General features: G+C 43.9%; 2 protein-coding genes across 7 annotated transcripts in view; one reads left to right on the plus strand and one right to left on the minus strand.

Annotated features, from left to right (window-relative positions):
- SREBF1 (sterol regulatory element binding transcription factor 1) overlaps positions 1-7,213 on the plus strand; it is a 28,804-nt gene extending 21,591 nt beyond the window's left edge. For all 4 annotated transcript variants that reach the window (XM_075830649.1, XM_075830650.1, XM_075830651.1 and 1 more), the window contains exons 17-19: positions 617-808; positions 1,042-1,153; positions 5,068-7,213. In XM_075830649.1, coding sequence (XP_075686764.1) covers positions 617-808; positions 1,042-1,153; positions 5,068-5,291 — 528 coding nt within the window. In that variant the 3' untranslated portion in view covers positions 5,292-7,213. The remainder of the gene's footprint in view (positions 1-616; positions 809-1,041; positions 1,154-5,067) is intronic.
- An 868-nt stretch (positions 7,214-8,081) lies between these two features.
- The window catches only part of RAI1 (retinoic acid induced 1), a 104,698-nt gene continuing 93,635 nt past the window's right edge, over positions 8,082-19,144 (minus strand). For all 3 annotated transcript variants that reach the window (XM_075830654.1, XM_075830653.1, XM_075830655.1), the window contains 3 exons: positions 14,408-14,501; positions 10,866-10,915; positions 8,082-9,416 (listed from right to left, as the gene is read on the minus strand). In XM_075830654.1, coding sequence (XP_075686769.1) covers positions 9,402-9,416; positions 10,866-10,915; positions 14,408-14,501 — 159 coding nt within the window. In that variant the 3' untranslated portion in view covers positions 8,082-9,401. The remainder of the gene's footprint in view (positions 9,417-10,865; positions 10,916-14,407; positions 14,502-19,144) is intronic.

Raw genomic sequence — 19,144 nt, forward strand, 5'->3', positions numbered from 1 at the left:
ATCTATCTATCTATCTATCTATCTATCTATCTATCTATCTATCTATCTATCTCTCTCATATCTATCTATCTATCTATCTATCTATCTATCTCATATCTATCATCTATCTATCTCATATCTATCTATCTATCTATCTATCTATCTCTCATATCTATCTATCTATCTATCTCTCATATCTATCTATCTATCTATCTATCTAATTTTTTTATATTGTGTTTGTAATTTTGACAGATGGCTGATTGTCGTAGAACACTTAGACCCTGTTCACACAGTTTTTTCCTGTTTTTTTTGCCGCGGTAAATGCGTTAAAAAAACGGCCAAAATTGCCTCCCATTGATTGAGCGCTCGCTTGAAAAAGAAACGACATGCCATTTCTTTGGGCATTTCCATCTCTGACCTCACATTAACATCAATGGGAGGCAGAGAAAGCGTTTTTCCCTGCGTTTTTTACCCGTGTCGTTCAATGGCCGCGGCTGAAAAACACTGCGAAGAACGCGGCAAAGAGCGTGCGGGCAGGTCAAAATTCCTGCTTTTTCCGCCTGCAAAAAAACTCAGTGTGAAAAGGGCCTTACTTACTTACTGTTTTATAGATGTCATTCCGTCTGTCTTGTCTCAGGCTGTGCAGTTCCTCATGGGTGACCTTCTACTGGTGACCAGGACCAACATCTGGCAGCAGCAGCAGCAGAGCAGTACAGGGCAGCAGCCGAGTCATATACACCCAGCATCTCCCCAGGAGCTCAGGGGGTTCCAGCTAGATCTGAGCAGTTTACGCAGATTAGCACAATCGTTCCGGTCTGCCATGCGCAGGGTGAGTGTCGCGTGAGAAGTCCCATCATACAGGGGTAGTATAATGTGCGAACTGATGATATAAGCGTGGACGTCATTGTTGAACTATTTTAAGGACCGGTGAGTTATATGGTAGATGAACACTAAAGGGCCGGTCCATCTTTGTACGACCAATAGTCCGCATAAAGCTGAAAAATTAGTGTCCAACATCTCTAAATGCGGCCCTTAAATCTTGGCTCTTTTGTTATGTTTTAGGTTTTCCTTCATGAAGCCACAGCTCGGCTCATGGCGGGTGCCAGTCCAACTAGGACACATCAGTTACTGGACCGGAGCCTTCGTAGGAGGGTGGCTCCGTCAAGTAAAGAGGGTAAGTGGTTATTTTAGCATTGACCCTAAGCTTGTAGTGTCATAGACAACAATGGTCTTTGGCATGATAGCTGGTTAAGAGCCATGCCAGCTTCTGGTGATGTAACGCATAACACTGGGTTAGTACCGTATAAAAAGTGGCGCAGACATTGACAACCAATCCGTTATTGGCTTACATTTTGCATCCCAGTCTTGCAAAACAAATGACACCTAGAAGCTGATTGATGGCAACGATGTTTATTTGCGCCGTTCTTTTTATACTTCAGCCATGTTTGCAAACATCCTCCGAATTTAATCCTTCCTAATTTATAATTAACAAGCTACCCCTGGGCTGTGCAATGGACCCACATACTGAAAGGGTTAATTGGGACTGTAATGATGCCTGGAACAGAGAGAGGCAATGCAGATCAATTCTCTCCTTGTGATTGGAAACATTTAGCGTTTGCGTGGATTTCTTTGTATTATGTCTTAAATGTTTCCTGAAGATCTAGAATCGTCGTGGATTCTGTGCGGTAACCCAGCTTGATGACGTAAAGTGCATGGATATTAACCAGAAAACTAATGGTGTAGACCTTGTTTCCGGATTGTTGCTCATTGTAGACTTTATTGGCCATGCACACTATTTGGGGGGCAGCCATTTTTGTATGGCTGGACTATTATAATGGAAGCTTAAAGGGGTTGTCTGCATTTGAAGAAACATTTTTATATACCCTATAAGGAAATCCTCTGTTCAGGATCCTCATCTCTTGGCCAGAGTGGAGAGCGGCTACATAGAGCGTCTCTGGCTCCGGAGGACCTGTCTTGTCCTGTATAACACAGACAACACATTGATATGAATGGACATTGTGTAATGCTTAATTTCCCCTGCGGTGGTGCTGCAGGAAAGTTGAACACTTAAGGCCCTCCAATTTTGTCCTATGCAAAATAACCCCTTGAACGGTCAACCCCCTGTACTGGCAAGGGGGCGTGTTACTATGGCTGTGGCACTGTCCAATCAGATATGGACAGTATTACAGCAAGATCGAGGAATGAGAGAGTGTGTGTGCGCGCGCACACGCTCTCTTCAGCTGTCAAGATTAGTCTTCTGTCGAACGGGCAAGGGGGCGTGTCACTGCTACAGACAGTGTAAGCTGGGGAGCCATAGTAACAGCCATAGTAACACGCCCCCTTGCCAGTACACACCCCGTTGACTGTTCAGGGGGTTATTTATATATCGGGCGCCAAATATAACGGCACCGATATCTAAATAACAGAACGAGGTAGAATTTTTTTTTAAAGTGCCCCAGGGTTTGTGCAGCCCTCCCCATTACATGCTGCACATGTATGGGGAGGTGAAAGGTTCTCTTTAAGGGACCCTTTTAACAAGTAGGGATTGTCCAAAGCGGAGACTCCCTTTTAAAGGGTTGTCACTAAAATATTATTAAAACATGGATGCAGTCGGTATTGATGTATAGCTGCAAAAGTAGGAGAGATTAAAAAAAATGGTTACAAAAAGTTAGACCGTGAGGCTTTACGGCAAGGAATGGCATTGGGACGTCCCTATACCGGAGCAGGGTCTTACCTCTGAACTGGGATATCTTGTTCCGCTTGCACGTGTAATTACCCTATAGAATACATGGTCAGGCCACTTGGCACTAGGGGTAAATTTGACATCTACATCATAGATATTCGGCGCTGACGGGGGGTGACGACTCCATGGCATCACATTGTGGTGTTGCATTTCAGATAACCATGACAAAGAAAATGGCTGCAGCTTTTCTCCATAGATACTGATTGGATCCATTTATAATAGCTCACTGGGTGGGATTTCTCTTTAAAGTGACCCCAATGCACGTGCTTGGTAGGGGGCAGATAAATCTGGTGTTAGAGCAGTTGATACTGAAGCTACTTCTCTTTCGTTCACAGATTTAGCGCGGCTTGTGAGCTGCAGCGTCACCCTACCGACTTTGCCCTGTCAGTAATCCTTCATCAGTGACTCTTAAAGAGAAATGCCCCTGTACTTGTCGGGTTCCATTATTCGGCCCCTCGCATCGCGGCAGAGAGAGTGGAGTCTGTGCAAAAAGTCGACACGGAAGGGACTTTATTATAAGTAGAAGAGAAAATCATATTGCAAAATCTTCGTCTTTTATTTTTTGGTGTACGGCTGCAATGCAGCCCCAGAAGCACAGGAGAGAAAGAGATTCAGTCTCAGTTCTGAAAAACAATCATCGTATGGGACAATTGGTCGCTTGTTCGGTCGAAACTTCTGGATCAGAACAACGTGTGTGCACTGAGCAGCAATTTTTCTTCCATAAGACCAGGTTTTAATCTCCGAGGATGTCTCAGGTCTATTTTAATACTTCGGACAAAACTAATACGGTCTTATGCCTAGACCAGGGCCTGAGGGGGCGGAGCATGACACAGATTTGAAGAACTGCAGACTGAATCCTGGTCATACCCCGCCCCTTTGGCCCTACACTTGGCATTAGACAGTGTATCAGTTCTGCCTGGAGTGTTCCTTTAAGTCGTCTCTCCTTGGCGATTTAACATTATCAGTCAATGCAGCACTGGCCAAGCCTAGAAGGTTTTCAGTATATCACATATTTCCGTTTTTTGTGTAGTAGAGACAGATGCCATGTTTTAGTGTAAATATATATATATTATATTATATTTGGCATTTTATCTTTCTATTAAATAATTTTTAAATGAAAAATTGACTGCAGCTGCCTCTCTGTGTTTATCACCGTAAATTCAAATCTCTATATTTATACAATAAAAATGGCGGCACACATTGGGGGCTTTCAAAAGAAGTGGAAAGGAAAGGTTGAAGTGTTGCCCATGGCAACCAATTAGATTACTGCTTTCATTTTCCCATCTGCACTTTAGAAATAACAGCTGGAATCTGATTGGCTTATACAGGCAACAAGAACACAATTAAAGTGAATGTGTTGCCCATAGCAACCAATCAGATTTCAGCTGTCCTTTCTCTGGATAATGAAAGCGTTGATGTGATTGGTTGCTAATTGGCACCACTTCATCTGTTCTTTTTGCGAACAAACGTCTAATGTGGGCAGCCATCACAGTGATCACAATATATAGACTATGGATTAATGCTGTCAATGAGATTTTCAAGGAATTTCAGTCCTCATGCAAAACTTTCAATGGCTTTGTTACCCGTAGCAACCAATCAGAGGCCGTGTTACACAATCCAGTTTGGAGAATGTAAACTGAACTCTGATTGGTTGCTCTGGGTAAAGAGGCCCATTGTGTGCAAGTTAAGCTGTATTACAGTTTCAGCAAATAAGTTATTCTTTGTATATAATGAAAAGTTAGACAATTCTACTTCATAAAAATCTGTCCTAGTCATGTGACGGACACAGAATGATACACTGACACAGGGTACAGGACGCTGATACACCGACACTTGGGGTACAGGATAATGACACTGACACTTGGGGTACAGGACGATAATACACCGACACTTGGGGTACAGGATAATGATACACTGACACTTGGGGTACAGGATAGTGATACACTGACACTTGGGGTACAGGATAATGACACTGACACTTGGGGTACAGGATAATGATACACTGACACTTGGGGTACAGGATAATGACACTGACATTTGGGGTGCAGGATAATGATACACTGACACTTGGGGTACGGGATAATGATACACTGACACTTGGGGTACGGGATAATGATACACTGACACTTGGGGTGCAGGATAATGATACACTGACACTTGGGGTGCAGGATAATGATACACTGACACTTGGGGTACAGGATAATGATACACTGACACTTGGGGTACAGGATAATGATACGCTGACACTTGGGGTACATCTCCTCTAAGTATCTGGATAAAACCTCTTGTGTGACTTTGTCTCCAGCAATTGATCTTGAGAATAATCCATCCGCGTCTCTTTCCAGCAGGTACCAGTGAAGCGACTCTACCAACCCGGGAGCACGCTGAAGCTCTTCTCTTAGCGTGCCGCTACCTCCCTCCTACATTCCTATCTGCCCCGGGGCAGAGGGTGGGTATGTTGGCTGAAGCTGCCCGCACCCTGGAGAAGCTTGGGGACAAACGGACGCTGCAGGACTGTCAGCAATTTATCCTGAGTTTGGGCAGCGGGACGGCAGTAACGTCCAGTTAGGAGGCTTCTCCGGACCTCCCCTCGTAGCCCTATCAATGCTGTGGGGACAAGAAAGATATTTGGCTGCCGATGGATGAAATCCTAAGGTCACAGATCTCTTCAGTATTTGCTTATTAAGCACCCACTAAGATTTAATGGGTGGCGGCCATGTTTAAATGGTCGCCAAATATTTACGTAGCTCCAGATGGTGATGTGCACCTTCGGTTTACACACAATGGGGCAGCCATTTTGCAGGCAACCTCTATTAGGACGCAGCATAGAGACGGTTATTACTGTCCTTAGCGAATTCATAAGTGTTGGTTATATCCTGAGCAAACAAAATGGCCGCAGCTGCGATGCGTAGACGACAAGAACCCCCGAGACAAACAGGTTTATGTAGAACAACTTTAATCTACTTCTGTGCAGCTCTATTCATGAGTATTAAAGGGCCCTAACGCACAATTTAAAGGGGTTCTCCAGTTTAATCAGCCCTGTCTCACATTGCAGGTCTAGTGACAAGTTGATCGCATGTGATTTGGATTCAGGTGTCTTCTAAGTTTCCCATTACTTGGGGCCATTACAATCAATGGGCATACATTAGACCCACAGATTTTTTTTAATCTGGGTATCAGATAGGGGTAACGTTTGGGGGATCCCCTTCTTTGGCGTCAGGATGCCCTAATAAAGCAGAAAACACCTTTTAAAGCACGCCATCTAAAAATGAGCCAAGCCGTAATGTTAGTAGGTGAAAAAATATACTGAATATTATACAGAGGTTGGATGTGATGCATCATGGGAGCTGACGATACACACAAAAATGAACCATTTCGATTGTACTATTTTTTAAGCCCTATTATGATCGGCGCTTTACAAGGACGTCCTGAATGTAAAGTGACGTCACGGCTGGAGTTGCGCTTTAATAACGTACTCGATCTATTTATGAGCAGATGTGCCCATTTTAACTGGTCTGATGCCCGATAGGTGACGGTACGGAGGTGATCTACTCTGCTTTGCCTAGAGGCCATTGGCTGTACAGGTGAGGTGGACATATAGCACACCGCAGTACATGGTAAAGGCGGCCATTTTGTCCTGTGAACCAATATTCATCTAGATAATTCTTGTTGGGTTCAATATGTAAGATAAGTTTTTCCAAACAAAATGGCCGCCTCCAGTTTGTCAGTCAGCCGGGTACGGCTCTCATCCCTCTAATAGTAAGTATTTTATACCTGATCTCCTGCTGGAATTCTATTCTTTGATAGTGTCATTTACTGCAGTGGTCTGCAACCTGTGGCTCTCTGATTTAATATCATCCGTATCCTATATCCGTTATTGCACTATATAGTTTGACCATCTCCATATACATCCCTATATACAGAAGATCCCGCAAAAGATATCTCTAGTCGGTCACATCAATGAAATGGATTAGGGGTGGACCACCCCCCTTGCTACTTTGGGCCCTGTCATTGAGTTGGATTGGAACGTGACCCACTGTAACCCGAACCATTCTACTTGGGTACATTTTGTTTGTGATCGCGATCACAAGGGCGATCGCGATCACAAGGGCGATCGTTTTGATTATGGTCTAAAATTTTAGGCCCATGAAACTTTGCAACAAGTTGCCACATTTAGATGTCTCCTATGCTGGTTGGGCCTGTCACCCGGACTAGAAGAGTTTCTTTATATGTCCAGAAGGGTTGTCCATTATTAACCCCTTCCCCATTCGGTCCAGTTTTAAGTTCAACCGTGTCCATTGGTTCTGATTGACCTCTCACCGCGTGTACATAACACAGAATCTACCCGACAACTGGGGAATCACCGGATTGTACAACGTCTTCTCAGATCTTATTTTCTTAGTGTTTTTTGTACAGAGGATTTTATTCAGAAATATTTATAAATTTTCTTTTATAAGGAAAAAAATTAATAAAGTAGTTTTTTGCTTTGCACACTGGCTCCCGGTCTTCATTCAGTCTCTTACATGTCTGAACTGGATCGATATTCGAGAAGAACACAATGGTGTAGTGTAGTGCTTTGCCGCTGTTCGGTGAGAAGCGTCAACTTAAAGGCGATGTCCACTTTGAACAACTCTTTGTCAGTCGGCAAGTCTAATGACTACCTTAATATGGAACCTCCCATTATTTATGCTGGTTAATAGAGGGGCTTCACATGGTCTGTTGGCGTCATATTTAACCCTAATAGGGCATATGGGAGAGAGTTGCCCAAAGAGGACTTCCCCTTTAAATACAGGCCTGCAACTATATCTTTATTAAAACCCATGTCTTTGAATAGCTGGTCCTGCCAGCCATAGATATACGATAAGGGTTCTCCTAATTATCACGCCACCCAAACTTCAAGGTTCAGCTTGGCTTAGACATCTCTGGCGCCAATGGCGACCGTACAATGTGTCTGCTATGGACGCCTGGATAGAGGGGGCCCAGCCCAGATTTGCGGCAGCCATTATTTTAACGGGTGGTGAGAGCCTAAAAAGGACAAGCGGCATACTGAATAACAAATCTTTATACATCGGCAGAGAACAAAATCAAACACTGGTCAGCATGCCCACAGCACAGGTTGGAGTCCATCCTATCTCGATTTGCTGAACTAGTGAATAAAATGTATTGTTCTCTGTTATCAGGCAGAGATGAAGCTGACTGTAGCCGACTGGAATGCTTTCTGTCACGAGGGAAACGTTCTATAGAGCAACACTGCCCCCTGCTGTTTCTCTGTGGAATCACACCTCTTAGGTAAAAACCATCTCAAATTCAACAATGATCTGATCAATTTCAAAGATGGCCGACACAAAGACATACCACGAAGGGTTCATTGTAGATTTTATTGACATTCCCAATAGCCTCTTTTACTCTTAAAGAAAATAAACATCTTTTAGAAAGCTCGGTACACACAGTCTTCAGTGTGAAGCAAATTTACTAAAAAGAACACTAGCTTTAACACTTTAGCTGCCGGCGGAGCCTTGCAAAGGCGCAACGTTTGCAGGCCTTTCCGGCAGCTACGGGGTTAAACATTTACAGTCTTCATATATTATATATATGCATATGTATACACATATATATATACACACACACCATAAAATGAGGCATTGTCCGTACTTTGACTGTCAAAACACTTTTTTGTATTTACAGCAGGAATCGTGTTCGCACTGAGCCACAGTGGCAGCGAAATGTCGTGGTTTAGTGGTCAGCTGACTTCTTGGAATGTGGCCCCCGTGGCCCCGCAGTAGTAGATGACGTTTTTTTTGTTTCTTTTGCGGCTGTGTGTTGCTAATAATGTGCTCCACTCCAGAATCTTTGAAGAAGTAACATGACTTGATGAAACACAGCAAGTAGTGGCAGGACGAGATGAACGAGTGTACGAGAAGCGGTAGTGTGGGGGTTGGGGGGGGGAACAGTCAAAATGGCCGATGAGAGCACAAAATAAGACACGACGACAAGGACCATGGCCGGGGTTGTCAGATCAGGTGAGTGATTTAGTCAATACATTTAACATACAACAGCTGGGAACAAACATTCAAAAAAAAACCTTTTGGTTGGTGGTTATCTGTCTCTTGCAGGAACAATTTGAGGCGCAGATATCCAACAGGCGGCCATCTTGTCTGCTCTGGCAGATGTAGGGTTCCACTTTATGTGAGACCAATGTCTGTGTCACAGTCTGAGCCGGGTATTGGAACACTACAACGTCCGCCCTCTCGCTTGATATGTGTTAGGAGGAAAGGTTTGACGTCAAACACATTCTGGTTATCTAATAGTTTCCCTACTAGGGGCAGAACCCAGAAATCGGCATGGTCAGCCGTCTCCGTAAGACTGTGTGCAAATTTCGTGTCCGCTCTATTGCGCCATGACACAAGCGCCGGCCTGGCGCGATCCTGGTGTAGACCTGTCGGCCTTGCGGTTTTCTCTCCGTTCTTACGTCGTCATCTGCGTGATGAGACGCCTCCTTTAAGACACTAGGAACCTCTTATTCCTGCGCTGTGAACACATGGGCATGGAAGGGCCTGGACCAACGGTGGTTTACGATGGAGGCTGGCAGCATATACTCCCCTGCTTGGCGCTGTGACAGTGCTGAGGAGTGAATGAAAGATCCTGGGTGTGATGAAGGTAATGTTTATTTCAAAGACGGTTACACCAGGTGCCTCTGGAAGACAGCAAAGGGAAATGATGGTGAGTAAAAGATCGTGTGGTAACCTCTTCACGATGCGAGATATACCCAGTACAATTTGATGTACATGATGGCAGCATCTGTATGGGTGGTTGCCTAGCAACAGGCCCTGCCACCAGATGTGACTACACTAGATCTTCACACTCTTGGTATCACCCGTGTTGTCACTTGTAGTCCCCAGCACTGAAGCGGGAAGAAATAGGCAAGTAAATATTTTTATTACAGCGTGAGGGTATGTTCACACGGCCTATTTTCGGCCCGTAAACGCCCGAAAAACCGGAAGCAGAACGCCTCCAAACATCTGCCCCTTTATTTCAATGGGAAAATGGCGTTGTGTACCAACGGAGTGTTTTTTTTGTGCGTAAAAAAACGGCCGCGAAAAAGAAGTGCAGGACACTTCTTGGGACGTTTTTGGAGCCGTTTTCCATAGACTCTATTGATAAAAACCACCAAAAACGGCCGTAAAAAACGCAGCGAAAATCGCCAGTGGCACAAAAAACGTCTGAAAATCAGGAGCTGTTTTCTCTTGAAAACAGCTCAGTATTTTGAGAAGTTTTATGGAAGAGTCAAAGCAGGAGTTCTGCTTCAATAGCGAAGACTACCTCTCTTATAGCGCAAAACTGCCACCTGCTGGACACGACTGGTATTGGACTGCGGTGTAGTCAAATATGGAACAATAAGGAGCTGGAAACATGAATTCCTTGAGATATTTCCCTGTATGCAGTAAAAGCAGCCATTTGGTGGCATGACTATGACAAGTTATTAGTGATATTAATGAATATTTCGATCCCTTGATTCCACTGTGATATGTGTGGACTTTATCAAATAGAAAAATCTGTGTTCTTTTTATTTACGATTCACCTCAGAAAATGGCAGCCTTGGGAAAAAGGGTTTATCGTGTAGCCCTCCCTTCCCTTAGCATACAAAAATACAATCAATGTCATCCCTCAGAGATGTTGGCGAGCCAGGCGGGATGTCACAGTATCGAGGAAGCTTATGGCAATGCAAGTAATCAATTTACCATAAAACTTAAACCTCTGAAATCGCCCTTAACTCTGCTTGCTGTCATTCAATAAGATGCACCATTGTTTACTTCCAGGCGATCAAAATATGTCCTTTACATGTGGTGGATACACAGGGGCATGGTTCGTCGCACGACATAAATCTGATAACTGTACTGTAACGAGTCGTGCACCTGCGTGTCATGACTGGGACTGATTTTTTTTATCTCCTAGAAGTAAATAATAAAGGTTCCTACTGCATGACAGCAAACAGAGATCTTGAAAACCATGAGGAATGGATACAGAAAGTATATTGGAAAATCTTAATTTTTTTTATTTTATACGATGAATAAAGTTTAGTTGGTAAAAACGCACAATCCTGTTTAGGTTCAAAAGCACGATGACAATATAGACTGTACAATACCTTATGTTTAGGACATCTTAATGAGAAGTTCTCTTCGTTTAACAAGCAACCTAGAATGGAAAACAAAATATTAATCTACTAATCTAAAAAATTAAAATAGAGGCATAATTGCAGATAGAGCCAGTGCCACGATCTGCACAAACGATGGAAAGGAGACGGTTAAACAAACAAAAAACGAGGAATGATCCCCTATTATTTCAGCTTCATAGGGTGTGGGAATTTATGCAACGAACGATCATCCTCGCTGGGTGAAAACCACAAGAATACGATTACTTTTCACTTCATGTTGACCAATAGGGCCGCCTGACTAACTCTAATGGCAGTTGCCCACGACTGAGTGCCACTCGGGCCGCTTTTCGCAACATCTGAGTGGCACCCGATAGTTTTCACGGACCCATTCACTTTAGTGGATGAATCGGGTCCGTGAAAACTAACCAGACTCTCCAATCCGTGGAAAGATGGGACATGTCCTATCTTTCCACGGAACACGGACGGGACTCGGCCGGCACACACGGTCCTGTGAATTAGGCATCTTTGTTAAAGTGACCCTGCGGGAAAAACTGAAAATGTTGCTTTTGCCCAGAGGGTAGGTACCCCACTCCCATCCCTCCAGATAGCCATGAGGGTCTTCACAGGGTCCTTTCAGTACCGTTGAACAATCGGGTCCTTCATGACCAAGGGCGTAAGGTATAAGGGGTGTAGAAATAGCAGTCACACCCGGCCCTGGTGTCTTAGGAGGGGACTCTTTGCCCTGTTACACATTTAGCAATGGGCCCAGGAGATTCAAGTTACACCATTGGAACCTGTACAGAAAAAAAACCACTCATGGAACGCTATAAAGATGGCGACTAAGTTAATATGACTTCTTGTGTGGGCATTTTCATTGTTTCCCTGGAGGGTCACTTTAAGACAGCGGTGGGGAACGTTCGGCCCATGGGATCATTTGGTCTGACCCGGCCTTACTCAGACTGCGCTGCCGCCGCGTCATTCGCTACTTGGCTCCGTCAGCAGCGGTTTGAGTGAGGTCGGTGTGTGCCGGCCCAAGAGTGGATCAGTCCGGTCACCTGACCTGAGTCAGTGACGTGAGGTCATGTGACCGGACTGGTCCACTCTCAGGCCGGCACAGTCCAGCCATCTGACTGGTTAACTCCTGTCACAGCACGCCCCGACATCACTCTGACCAAAGCCACAGTGTCATTCCCTCCTTGGCTCCGTCCGCCCTACCCACTCACATTTAGGAGCAGGAGAAGGGCGGACAGCAAGTATGGCGGCGGCGGTCTGAGTGAGGTCGGTGTGTGCCGGCCCAAGAGTGGACCAGTCCAGTCACCTGACCTGAGTCAGTGACATGAGGTCTGGTGACTGGACTGGTCCACTCCCGTCTCAGCATGCCCCGACCTCACTCAGACCGCCGCTGCCGAAGTGTCATTCCCTCCTTGGCTCCGTCCGTGCTCCCTACTTACTCAAAGTTAGGTCAAGTGACTTAAAGGATTTTTTTTTTCTTCAAGGACGTTTATGATATATCCACAGGCAATATGACATAAATGTCCGATAGATGCGGGTCCCACCACTGGGACCCGCACCTATCGCTAGAACGGAGCCCCTAAACACTGTTCTGCCTCTTTGTGTTGTGGCTGAAGCTTGTGATTTACGACCATGAAGAAGAAAACAGAATAGCTCGCTGAGCTACGCTGTTTCCCTAAGTCCCATAGATCTGAACAGTAGTTACGAAAACAGCGCAGCTCAGCGAGCTAAGCTGTTTTCTTCTTCATGGCCAGAAATCAGCCAGAACACAGAGGTAGAATGGGGTTTAGGGGGCCCCATAGGTGCGGGTCCCAGAGGTGGGACTCGCATCTATCTGATATTTATGAGATCTCCTGTGGATATGTCATAAATGTTCCTGATGGGAAAACCCCTTTGAGTCGGAACAACTTTCTGCTTCGAGTTCTTTTCCAAACTTACCAAAGAGACGACTGCGCTCCAGACTGACGGACGCACCATCGTCACTATCGGCGATCATCACGCGCCTCACCAAAGAGAAGCAGCTCCCGCCATCACATCAGGGGTGAGTTAATTCAATGTTTGACTAAATATAGCAGGGGAATTTTTAAGTTGATAATTTTGCGAATTATGTTCTAAATATCCAAATCGCCCTTGGCAGAAAAAAGGTTCCCTGACCCTGATTTAAGAGGTGACTGTTTAGCTTCCAATTTAAGGTGACGTGTTCACTTTAAATTGGTTTTAAAAAATACCTATATAAAAGTTCTGCTTTTTTTCATGCCCCCCCCCCCCCAAATAAAATCGTTTATAATACTTTAGCCAAAAAAGTCAGACCAGTGGAACGGTGTATAGCCCGGGGAGCTGCGCCGCTGAGTATACAAGCTGTACGCCGCTCGTGTAATTGATTTCCTTCTCTAGGAAATTCTCCTGTTGTTTCTGGACTTGGAGAAATGTCAATGTAAGCCTTGGAATGGGGGAAAGATGTAAGACCTGGAAACACGACTGCAAAATAGACGATGGAAATTTTTTAAAAAAAGACGAGCTCCCCGAATCTCCTCTCTAGGGGGACAAAACTATTTGGGTAAATGGGAGTTACTTGTCTTGTTTTACACGCTGAGATATGGCCAAGGAGTACAGAGCGTCTCAGACTCGACTGCTGGGCAAGGAACTCATCAACAAACTCATCATATTACTTTTGCTAGAGAAAGAGCATTTCCCCCTTAAAGTGAACACTCACCTTTTACCACTATATTTAGTTCCCTCATTCTGTGCTGATTAATTTCTTACTATATCTTTATAGCATTCAGAGCTCTGTTTTTCTGAGACAAAGCTCCAAATTCCCTGCATAGACCTAGTTACATATTACAATTGTGACTACCTGCAGCCACCACTAGAGGGAGCTGAGGAGCCTACTGCAGACAGTGTTATTATTGAGTAGCAAAAAGAAAGAGGGTTGGATCCAGCGTGGTTAGTAAATAAAATGGAAACTAGTTCCAATTTTAATAGGTCGAGTTAAAACAGGATCAAATAAGGAAAAATGAAGTCCTGGAGTGTAGGGAGAGGTATCGTAGGTGTAGAAAGCCTACGCGTTTCAGACGCTTCCTGCGTCCTTAGTCATGGCTGATGATGAAGTGTTATTATTGAGTTCTATGTATAATCAGTATGCAGTAAGCTCCTAAGCTCCCTCTAGTGGTGGTTACGGGTAACAAGAATTGTATAATTTAACTGAGCCCTAAAGACGTGAGTAAATGCACCTCAGCTAGAAAGCAATTCCACAAAATGTTCAAAAATCACCAGTTAGTCCTCGGGTCGTCCTTTTCTGTCTAATTCAATCTATTTTTTTGTTTGATTTAGAACAGTTATATTTAAAGTGAAGATCCAACCAAACAGCTCCCTGTATCTCAGCTTCCTGGAGTGGGGCATGAGTGGCGTTTGACAAATTGATAATAGAGGTCAACTGAAGGACATTCAACAACTAGTTACAGATTGTACAGCCTTGAATTAAATAAACACTACCCAGAATGCAGTGCGGTGACCTGACTTACCTGCCTCCGTAGCGCACGTGTAGTGGTAGGTCTGTGCGCATCCCTTGTGGTTGCAGCCCACAGTCGCTCCCAGCTTTTGACACCTGGGACAGAGCTGTAAGACAAGGAAAGGAGTCATTTTTCAGAAAAGCTTGTTGTAGGACGAGTTCATACAGGGTCAGTGCAAAAATAAAATAAGCAGAAGGTGATTCACCGCTATTCTATGTCACTACCCAGAAGCCTTAGCTGCAGCTCCAACATGTTTTTTCTGTGCGGACTTGTCTGAGAATGTGAACGTGTTGAAAACCGTCTGATACCCGGTTTACAATGGAAACTACACTGGATATGTAGCGTGTGTACCCTGAAAGTTCCAGAATAAATCAACATGAGAAGTGAAGTCACTGTATACATACATTACATTACTTATCCTGTACTGATCCTGAGTTACATCCTGTATTATACTCCAGAGCTGTACTCACTATTCTGCTGGTGGAGTCACTGTGTACATACATTACATTACTTATCCTGTACTGATCCTGAGTTACATCCTGTATTATACTCCAGAGCTGCACTCACTATTCTGCTGGTGGAGTCACTGTGTACATACATTACATTACTTATCCTGTACTGATCCTGAGTTACATCCTGTATTATACTCCAGAGCTACACTCACTATTCTGCTGGTGGAGTCACTGTGTACATACATTACATATCCTGTACTGATCCTGAGTTACATCCTGTATTATACTCCAGAGCTCCATTCACTATTCTGCTGGTGGAGTCACTGTGTACATACATTACATTAATTATCCTGTACTGATCCTGAGTTACATCCAGTATTATACTCCAGAGCTGCACTCACTATTCTGCTGGTGGAGTCACTGTGTACATACATGACATTACTTATCCTGTACTGATCCTGAGTTACATCCTGTATTATACTCCAGAGCTGCACTCACTATTCTGCTGGTGGAGTCACTGTGTACATACATTACATTACTTATCCTGTACTGATCCTGAGTTACATCCTGTATTCTACTCCAGAGCTGCACTCACTATTCTGCTGGTGGAGTCATTGTGTGCATACATTACATTACTTCTCCTGTACTGATCCTGAGTTACATCCTGTATTGTACTCCAGAGATGCGCTCACTATTCTGCTGGTGGAGTCACTGTGTACATACATTACTTATCCTGTACTGATCCTGAGCTACATCCTGTATTATACTCCAGAGCTGCACTCACTATTCTGCTGGTGGAGTCACTGTGTACATACATTACTTATCCTGTACTGATCCGGAGTTACAGCTTGTATTATACTCCAGAGCTGCACTCACTATTCTGCTGGTGGAGTCACTGTGTACATACATTATATTACTTATCCTGTACTGATCATGAGTTACATCCTGTATTATACTCCAGAGCTGCACTCACTATTCTGCTGGTGGAGTCACTGTGTACATACATTACATTACTTATCCTGTACGGATCCTGAGTTACATCCTGTATTATACTCCAGAGCTGCGCTCACTATTCTGCTGGTGGAGTCACTGTGTACATACATGACATTACTTATCCTGTACTGATCCTGAGTTACATCCTGTATTATACTCCACAGCTGCACTCACCATTCTGCTGGTGGTGTCACTGTGTACATACATTACATTACTTATCCTATACTGATCCTGAGTTACATCCTGTATTATACTCCAGAGCTGCACTCACTATTCTGCTGGTGGAGTCACTGTGTACATACATTACATTACTTATCCTGTACTGATCCTGCGTTACATCCTGTATTATACTCCAGAGCTGCACTGACTATTCTGCTGGTGGAGTCACTGTGTACATACATTACATTACTTATCCTGCACTGATCCTGAGTTATATCCTGTATTATACTCCAGAGCTGCACTCACTATTCTGCTGGTGGAGTCACTGTGTACATACATTACATATCCTGTACTGATCCTGAGTTATATCCAGTATTATACTCCAGAGCTGCACTCACTATTCTGCTGGTGGGGTCACTGTGTACATACATTACATTACTTATTCTGTACTGATCCTGAGTTACATCCTGTATTATACTCCAGAGCTGCACTCACTATTCTGCTGGTGGAGTCACTGTGTACATATATTACATTACTTATCCTGCACTGATCCTGAGTTACATTCTGTATTATTCTCCAGAGCTGCACTCACTATTCTGCTGGTGGAGTCACTGTGTACATTACATTACTTATCCTGTACTGATCCTGAGTTACATCCTGTATTATACTCCAGAGCTGCACTCACTATTCTGCTGGTGGAGTCACTGTGTACATACATTACATTACTCATCCTGTACTGATCCTGAGTTACATTCTGTATTATTCTCCAGAGCTGCACTCACTATTCTGCTGGTGGAGTCACTGTGTACATACATTACATTACTTATCCTGTACTGATCCTTAGTTACATCCTGTATTACACTCCAGAGCTGCACTCACTATTTTGCTGGTGGAATCACTGTGTACATACATTACATTACTTATCCTGTACTGATCCTGAGTTACATCCTGTGTTATACTCCAGAGCTGCACTCACTATTCTGCTGGTGGAGTCACTGTGTACATACATTACATTACTTATCCTGTACTGATCCTGAGTTACATCCTGTATTATACTCCAGAGCTGCACTGACTATTCTGCTGGTGGAGTCACTGTGTACATACATTACATTACTTATCCTGCACTGATCCTGAGTTATATCCTGTATTATACTCCAGAGCTGCACTCACTATTCTGCTGGTGGAGTCACTGTGTACATACATTACATATCCTGTACTGATCCTGAGTTATATCCAGTATTATACTCCAGAGCTGCACTCACTATTCTGCTGGTGGGGTCACTGTGTACATACATTACATTACTTATCCTGTACTGATCCTGAGTTACATCCTGTATTATACTCCAGAGCTGCACTCACTATTCTGCTGGTGGAGTCACTGTGTACATATATTACATTACTTATCCTGCACTGATCCTGAGTTACATTCTGTATTATTCTCCAGAGCTGCACTCACTATTCTGCTGGTGGAGTCACTGTGTACATTACATTACTTATCCTGTACTGATCCTGAGTTACATCCTGTATTATACTCCAGAGCTGCACTCACTATTCTGCTGGTGGAGTCACTGTGTACATACATTACATTACTCATCCTGTACTGATCCTGAGTTACATTCTGTATTATTCTCCAGAGCTGCACTCACTATTCTGCTGGTGGAGTCACTGTGTACATACATTACATTACTTATCCTGTACTGATCCTTAGTTACATCCTGTATTACACTCCAGAGCTGCACTCACTATTTTGCTGGTGGAATCACTGTGTACATACATTACATTACTTATCCTGTACTGATCCTGAGTTACATCCTGTATTACACTCCAGAGCTGCACTCACTATTTTGCTGGTGGAATCACTGTGTACATACATTACTTATCCTGTACTGATCCTGAGTTACATCCTGTATTACACTCCAGAGCTGCACTCACTATTTTGCTGGTGGAATCACTGTGTACATACATTACATTACTTATCCTGTACTGATCCTGAGTTACATCCTGTGTTATACTCCAGAGCTGCACTCACTATTCTGCTGGTGGAGTCACTGTGTACATACATGACATTACTTATCCTGTACTGATCCTGAATTACATCCTGTTTTATACTCCAGAGCTGCACTCACTATTCTGCTGGTGGACAAGTGAGAGGATAAAGCTCTGGGCAGGATTCAAACCCATATTTTCAGTGCGGAACAGCAAACATGCCAGCCGCTGCGCCAATGAACCCTCCCCCAATGAGCTCAGTGAGTAATACCAAATTATTTATGGGCAGAAAACTGTTTGCATGCTGAGGTTAGCAGGAGCAGACGGTTACTCACCACCACAGCCAATCAGATGGCTGTTTGCATCAATCTACTGCAAGACATACCATTAGTAGGTACTATCTGATTGGATGATATAGCATGAGAACACATATCAAGAAGAGGTCTTGTACTGGAGGAGAGGTTGACTTACGTCATCTGCTATATTACCCATTTACCACTGACAGTACCCTGCATTCCTTGGCGGTCATAAAGACTTAACAAGTGCAGCAACTCTTATGCATGGTCTTCTTTCTGCATGTTCCCCAAAGAATGCAGGGTGCTTGGACAAGGGTAATATATTAGCAGATGAAGGAAGTCGATCTCTCCTTGTCATGTCATTTTTAAGGGATCACTGCACTGGGAATAAAATATGCACGTAATGGGAGATTTACACATTAGGGATGGAGTTTCCCTTTAAATAAAGAATGAGAATGAAGCCCTGTGATCCATCTTCTGTGATGTTTGTGTAATCTCTGCGCTACAGATGTAGCAGAGCCTTCCAACCTCATCAAATATGATCACAGTGCAGCAAAAAATAAAAGCTACATGCGTGGGTGTCTTAACCCTGTGGATCTTAGCTTTGATGCATCTGGAAATATCTAGGGCAGAGAATACAGATGGAGGTACAGATTACCACCGTATATACATGATATATATATAGATATATGAGGTCTTCTGCCAGCACTGTTTATAAATCCACATTTCTGATGCAGAAGGTTTACTTAAAGGGGAGATCCACCTAAATCTATATTCTGTAAGTGACAACGTTGGTCTGGGGGGTCTTAGACCAACGCTGATTCCCAAAACAAAGGGATCACAGCACTCAATGTATGGGATGG

This window comes from Rhinoderma darwinii, chromosome 6 (assembly GCF_050947455.1).
Source record: "Rhinoderma darwinii isolate aRhiDar2 chromosome 6, aRhiDar2.hap1, whole genome shotgun sequence".
NCBI lineage: Eukaryota > Metazoa > Chordata > Amphibia > Anura > Rhinodermatidae > Rhinoderma > Rhinoderma darwinii.